The sequence below is a fragment of the Anomaloglossus baeobatrachus genome, chromosome 11 (genome assembly GCF_048569485.1).
Source record: "Anomaloglossus baeobatrachus isolate aAnoBae1 chromosome 11, aAnoBae1.hap1, whole genome shotgun sequence".
Taxonomy (NCBI): domain Eukaryota; kingdom Metazoa; phylum Chordata; class Amphibia; order Anura; family Aromobatidae; genus Anomaloglossus; species Anomaloglossus baeobatrachus.
This window is the reverse complement of record NC_134363.1, coordinates 135,732,840-135,740,078: the sequence shown is the minus strand read 5'-3', so window position 1 is coordinate 135,740,078 and position 7,239 is coordinate 135,732,840. Positions and strand designations below refer to the sequence as shown.

At 50.9% G+C, this 7,239-nt stretch overlaps 1 protein-coding gene across 1 annotated transcript; it reads left to right on the top strand.

Moving 5' to 3' along the window:
- Nucleotides 1-1,901: 1,901 nt before the first annotated feature.
- Nucleotides 1,902-4,115, top strand: LOC142255847 (uncharacterized). The gene is made up of 7 exons (XM_075327296.1): nucleotides 1,902-2,167; nucleotides 2,219-2,292; nucleotides 2,875-2,946; nucleotides 3,131-3,214; nucleotides 3,302-3,518; nucleotides 3,597-3,753; nucleotides 3,878-4,115. The coding sequence occupies exons 2-7, from the start codon at nucleotides 2,248-2,250 to the stop codon at nucleotides 4,113-4,115; spliced, it is 813 nt and encodes a 270-aa protein (XP_075183411.1). The 5' UTR covers nucleotides 1,902-2,167; nucleotides 2,219-2,247.
- The last annotated feature ends 3,124 nt before the right edge of the window (nucleotides 4,116-7,239 follow it).

The window sequence follows — 7,239 nt, the reverse complement described above, 5'->3', positions numbered from 1 at the left end:
ATGATCTCAGTAGCGATGTGACACTCCCAGATCGTAATTACAATTTGCCGAGATCGCACATAGGTCGTTTATTAGCGGTCACACGTACACATCTCACAAACGCCGCAACATCGTTCAGCGATATATTGTTTGACCAAGGCGGTCGTGTGGATGTTGTTAGTCGTTGGCAGGGTGTCACACGGAGCAATATGTCTGCTGCGTTCCAAACGATGAACAATATTTTGAAACTGAAAGACGTGTCAGCGATCAACAATTTTCAACCTATTCGCGATCGTTCGGAGTCGCAAGTAGGTGTCACATGCAACGACGTCGCTAACGATGCCGGATGTGCATCACTGAATTTGTGACCCCGACGACATATCATCAGATAAATCGTAGCGTGTAACGCCGCCTTTAGGCTAGGGTCACACTGTTGTAGAATTTTTCATCAAAGATAATTGGGTCGATTCTGCTAATGACACTCTAATTAAGCTCTGATCTGTGTCAGCTTAGGCTACTTTCACACCTCCGGTTTTTGCAATGCGGCACACTCCGGCACTTTGCAGAAAAAACGCAACCGTTTTTTTTGCCGCCGGTTGCGGTTTTTTTTGCATAGGCTAACACTAGTGCCGTATTGTGCCGCATGGGCTTGCGTTCCGTCTGGTTTTTGCCGCATGCGGCAGATTTAGCCGATGCGGCGGCCGGATGGAACGTTGCCTGTCACGTTTTTTTGTGCGGCAAAAAAAAACGCATAGCGCCGCATCCATTCGATGCGGCGCAATTTTCAATGCATGCCTATGGGCGCCGCATGCGGCGTCCTGCGGCAAAAACCGCATCCGGCCGCCGCATGCGGTTTTTGCCACTGCGCATGCTCGGTCTATTTTCCCCAGCCTACTTCCTGCCTCCACTTCCTGCCCCACACATACCGCATGTGTACGAGGAGAGAAGCAGCACCGCCCGTGAGTCCTATATCCCCGGCCAGACGAGACCCCCTCTGCCCGGCCGCCAGCCACCGCCCGGCCACCAGCCACCGCCCGGCCGCCAGCCACCGCCCGGCCGCCAGCCACCGCCAGGCCACCAGCCACCGCCAGGCCACCAGCCACCACCCGGCCGCCAGCCACCGCACGGCCCCCAGCCACCGCCCGGCCGCCAGCCACCGCCAGGCCGCCAGCCACCGCCCGGCCGCCAGCCACCGCCAGGCCGCCAGGCACCACCCGGCCGCCAGCCACCAGGCACCGCTTGGCCACCAGGCACCGCCCGGCCACCAGGCACCAACAGGCCACCAGGCACCGCCCGGCCGCCAGCCGCCAGGCACCAACAGGCCACCAGGCACCAACAGGCCACCAGGCACCAACAGGCCACCAGGCACCACCCGGCCGCCAGCCACCAGGCACCAACAGGCCACCAGGCACCGCCCGGCCACCAGGCACCGCCCGGCCACCAGGCACCAACAGGCCACCAGGCACCAACAGGCCACCAGGCACCGCCCGGCCGCCAGCCACCAGGCACCAACAGGGCACCAACAAGCCACCAGGCACCAACAGGCCAACAGGCCACCAGGCACCGCCCGGCCACCAGGCACCGCCCGGCCACCAGGCACCAACAGGCCACCAGGCACCAACAGGCCACCAGGCACCGCCTGGCCGCCAGCCACCAGGCACCAACAGGCCACCAGGCACCAACAGGCCACCAGGCACCAACAGGCCACCAGGCACCGCCCGGCCGCCAGCCACCAGGCACCAACAGGGCACCAACAGGCCACCAGGCACCGCCCGGCCACCAGGCACCAACAGGCCACCAGGCACCAACAGGCCACCAGGCACCAACAGGCCACCAGGCACCGCCCGGCCGCCAGCCACGAGGCACCAACAGGCCACCAGGCACCAACAGGCCACCAGGCACCAACAGGCCAACAGGCCACCAGGCACCAACAGGCCACCAGGCACCAACAGGCCACCAGGCACCGCCCGGCCACCAGCCACCAGGCACCAACAGGCCACCAGGCACCAACAGGCCACCAGGCAACAACAGGCCACCAGGCACCGCCCGGCCGCCAGCCACCAGGCACCAACAGGCCACCAGGCACCAACAGGCCACCAGGCACCAACAGGCCACCAGGCACCGCCCGGCCGCCAGCCACCAGGCACCAACAGGCCACCAGGCACCACCCGTCAGCAACCGGCAGCAGACACCACCCGGCAGCAGGCACCACCCGGCAGCAGGCACCACCCGGCAGCAGGCACCACCGGCAGGAAAAGTCCAGCAAAAATGTCTTCTTCTGGGAGCCCTCCTGGACCTTCTCAGCGAAATGAGGTATTTTTTTTTTGTGTTTTCACCCATTCACGAACCACGACAGATATATTTGTCATGGATCGTGTATGGTTAATCCATGCACCCTGCCAAGGGCAGGTTGCGGTGATCCGCGCACATATCAGCTGTTTTTATCAGCTGACATGTGTGCCTGCAAGTTATGAGTGACATCGCGTTCCACCCACAACTATTAACCCCTTACATTTCGCAGCCAAAGTCTGGCAGCGAGATGTATATGCCCGTGGTATTTTGTAAACACCGTACATACAAGTAAAACCATACATGTTTGGTGTCTACAAACTCGCAACAACACATTAGTTTTACCATATAGTGAAAAAGGTTGAATTAAATATGACACGAAGTATTGTGTGATCACACTTTTTTTTGCAGGGTTTCCACAATTGGAATTTTTTTTGCTTTTTTCCAGTACACTATATGGTAAAACTTATGGTTTCATTTAACAGTACAACTTGTCCCGCAAAAAAACAAGCCCTCATGTGAGGAAAAATAAAAAAGGGAAAATGCTCTGTGCCTGAAGGGGTTAACAATCAAAATATATTACAAATTGTTTTACCTTTTTAACAGGAATATGAAGTTGAAGCGCTTCCAGAAGGGGACGCGAGGGGTGGAGAGATACAAGGAGTGGGCTCAGAGAGTGTAAGTTTATTTCAAATGCACCCAACACATCCACAGTGCGCCCGACACATCCACAGTGTGCCCGACACATCCACAGTGCGCCCGACACATCCACAGTGCGCCCGACACATCCACAGTGCGCCCGACACATCCACAGTGCGCCCGACACATCCAAGCTTTTTTTTTGTTTGTTTGTTTTATTCAGGCTTCCGATTCTGGGGCTCGTGGTAGAGTTCCTCCCAACAACACCTCCCGTGGTCATCAGCATAATCGTCGCGGCGGTCACAGTGTAAGTTTTTTTTGTTTTTTGTTTGTTTTTTATTTACTTCATTGTCGTTTTTGTGTAATTTTTTTTTGTTTATCTTTTTTTCAACAGGCTTCACAGCGTGCTCCTGACTCGGACGGTGAGGAGGCCGGATGTATTCACAACATTGACCTCCTCATCGATGAGGTTCGAGGACGGGAGCCGCTGTGGAACATGGGTGACCGCCGCCACGCTGATTCGGTTGTAACCCGTAGGCTATGGGAGGAGGTTTGCCGTGAAGTGGTGACAGGTTGGGAGGACCTCAATCCTAGTGCCCAGAATCGAGCAAGTAAGTATTCACAATTCAGTAGGTTATGCTGCATGATGTAATGTTTTGTATACTAACAATTGTGTTTTCACTTTTCAGGGGAAAAAGTTCAGAACCAGTGGCGGTCCATCAGGGATCGCTTCAAGAAGGAGTTGAACAAAGAGATGCTGGCCCCGAGTGGATCCGGAGGACGCGTCTCAAAATATAAGTATTTCCGAGTGTTGGCGTTCCTCCGGACAACAATGGCGTACAGAAGGTAAATATTTCACACAACATCGACAAAAGTTAAACTGTTTACATGTGTAACCTTTTTTTGAGTTTCAGCAAGAGACAGGCAATAGCAATATAATTTTTTTTTTTTTGTTTCCTTTCTTCCACAGCACAGTCTGCAGCACCCGGGAGCCAGCATCAAACCGTACTGAAGCGATCCCAACACAGTCCGCAACCGGGGAACACTTGGACAGACCCCACCCTTCTGCACCTTCCCTGTCTTCTGGTCCCTCTGTGCCATTCACCAGCGCTGGAGCATGTGGTGAGGCTTCGTTACATGAAGCTGCTGCTGACGAGTTAGCTTTTCCCCTACCCCACCCCTCTGACACTGACACCTTTGGGTTCTAGGCGGCAGCGTCAGAGGGGTCTGGATAGGAGCTATGCGCCCGAGTTCTTGCATCTAAATGCAGCCTTCCAGAACGCACTCAAACTGCTGTCAGAGCAAACCAGTGCTGGATTCAGCCTGGTGCAAAACACCATGCAGAGCAATACGCATGATTTGTGCACGCGTCTGGACAGGCTGCATTTAGATGCAAGAAAGTCGCCCAACCATTGTTTTTTCCAGGCAGTCCTCGAGCGCATGGAAAAGCTTTTTCCTGAGCAGCAGATGCATGTAATGCAAGCCACCCACAATGCTCTAGCGCAGGTTACCCCCCAACCACCTCCAATTCCTCCCGCACCTGCCCCCCCTCCAGCCAATGTCCCTCCTCCCCCTCCTATACAATACCAGCATCCTGCCCCATTCCAGCGTCCAGCCCCGTACCAGTTCACAACTACACCATCTGTCCGTCCACTCCCTGCCATACCTGTACTCCCTGCCCAGTACCCCCAGTCTCCTTCCACATCCATCCTGCCCCAACTACAACACTCTCCTTCAACAACCACCTCTTCTGTCACCAAATCCCTCCACTCCACCCCTCAATCCTTAACAAATCCCATCCCATCTCCTGTTTTTCCTCTTGGTTTTTCCACCACCACTACTTCACCTTCTCTTTCTTGTTTTCATTCACCCTCACCAACATCCACCCTCCATACTCCCACTGTCCAAGTGTTCCCATCTGACAGCCCCAGCCCCTCCAGTACTATCTCCACCCAAGATTTTTTTAATTTATAATTTTTTCCGTTAAATTTATATAATAAAAAATACTTTTTTGGTTTAAAGATTTGTGTGGTTTTTTTAATCATAAGCAAAAATGTTATGGTATGAAGGTAAAATGTGGTTTAACAATAAAACAAATTTAAAAAAAACCCCAAGGTATAATAAAAGGAAGTAGCCTTTAAAACAGTAATGACGAATCTAAGGTGTACTTCTCACATAGCGAGATCGCTTCTGAGTCACGGTTTGTGTGACGCACCAGTGACCTCATTAGCGATCTCGCTGTGTGTGACACTGAGCAGCATTCTGGCCCCTGCTGTGAAATCGCTGATCGTTACACACAGCTCTGGTTCTTTTTTGCTCGATGCTCTTCTGCTGTGAAGCACACATCGGTGTGTTTGACAGCGAGAGAGAAACAATCTTAGTGCAGGGATCAGGAACCCAGCATCTGGAAGCTGCGGACACTGGTAACCAAGGTACACATCGGTTAACTAAGCAAAGTACTTTGCTTGGTTACCCGATATTTACCTTGGTTATGACCGTCCGCAGCTGCCAGAAGCTGGGCTGGCCTGCTTCATGCACACGTAACCAAGGTACACATCGGGTAACTAAGAAACCCGATATTTACCTTGGTTATGAGCGTACGCCGCTCTCGGGTTGCCATTGCCTGTGCCCTGCAGACGTAGCCAGAGTACACATAGGGTAACTATGCTTTGCTTACTAACCCGATGTGTACCCTGGCTACGAGTGCAGGGAGACAGCGCTAATCGGTGTACGCTGGTAACCATGGTAAACATTGGTTAAGAAAGCACAGCATTTTGCTTAGTTACCTGATATTTCTCTTGGTTACCAAGCGCAGCATCGCTTCCACGAGTTGCTGGTGAGATGTGCCTGATTGACAGCTCACCTGTAACCATGTAGTGACGCACCAGTGATCTTGACCAGGTCATATTGTGGTCGGAATCGCTGCTACGCGTTTTGTGAGATGGTACCCTAAGAAGTGTGGTTTACCTACAAAGATTAAATCATGTCATCCTGCCATTCCAGTCTTCCTTCAGGTGACATGAAGTAATCGGCAAACTGCAATTTGCAGCCAAGTGTCCCTTGTGGGTTATGGAATAAATTCTTCCTGCAAACAGTCCCACAATGCTCTGCAGGTATGGCGGACAATTCCGGATATTGTGGAGAACCCAAGGCGGAATTGGAAGTGGAGAGAAGATAGTGATTCTCCTGTTGCAAGGAATTTGTCAAAAAGACAATTAATAAAAAAAAAAATAGTTTAACCCCTTAACGAACCATAACGTACTGGCTACGTCATGGATCGTGTGAGGTTAGGCCCCGCCCCCTGCCATGGGCAGGTCGTGGCCATCCGCGCACATATCAGCTGTTTTCAACAGCTGGCATCTGTGCCTGCTAATCGTGAGTGGAATCGCTTCCACCAGCGACTATTAACCCTTTACATCTCGCTGACCAAATCTGGCAGTGAGATGTATATGCACTCCGCCATTACAGTGAATTACCCCGCCACCCCCTTGGAAGTCACGTGACATGATCACGTTGCCATGGTAGCACAGGGTCATGTGATGACGCCTGTAGCTAACATGAGTCACGCCCTCTCAATGCTGGAATACAGCCGACATTGAAATTTAACCACAATATCTGCAGTTCTGAGTTCTGTAGCTGAGATCTTGACATATGCCAGAAAAATTTAAAGGTTAAAAAAATATAAAAACATAACGCTATTTGGTATAGCCTCGTTCAGAAATGCCCTATCAACATATAAAATCAATTATCTGATTAGTAAACTGCGTAACGGCCAAAAATAAATAAAAACAAAAAATCAGTTTTTTGATCGTTGCAAAGTGCGCAAAATACAATAACCAGCGATCAAAATGGAGCATCTGCGACAAAATGTTCCAGTTAAAACAGCTCGAGACGCAAAAAATAAGCCATCACTGAGTCATAGATCCAGAAAAATTAGAGCGCTACGGGTTTATAAAAATGGCGCAAAAATTGTGGCCCTTTTTTTGGACAAGCTTGTGACTTTTTGTTTAACCCTTAAATGCAAGTAAAACTAAATCATATTTGGTGTGTACAAACTCTCAATGACCTCAGGCATCACAATGACACATAATTTTTACCATATAGTGTACACGGTGAATAAAATATGCAAAAAACTATTGTGCGATAAGTGTTTGAAATTTTTCCACACTTGAAAATTTTTTAGCCACTTTCCAGTACACTAGATGTTAAAAATTATGGTTTCATTTAAAAGTACAACTCGTCCTGCAAAAAACAAGCCCTCATATGGCAAGATTGACGGAAAAAAAAAATAATTACGGCTCTCTGAACAAAGGGGTAAAAAACAAAATGGAA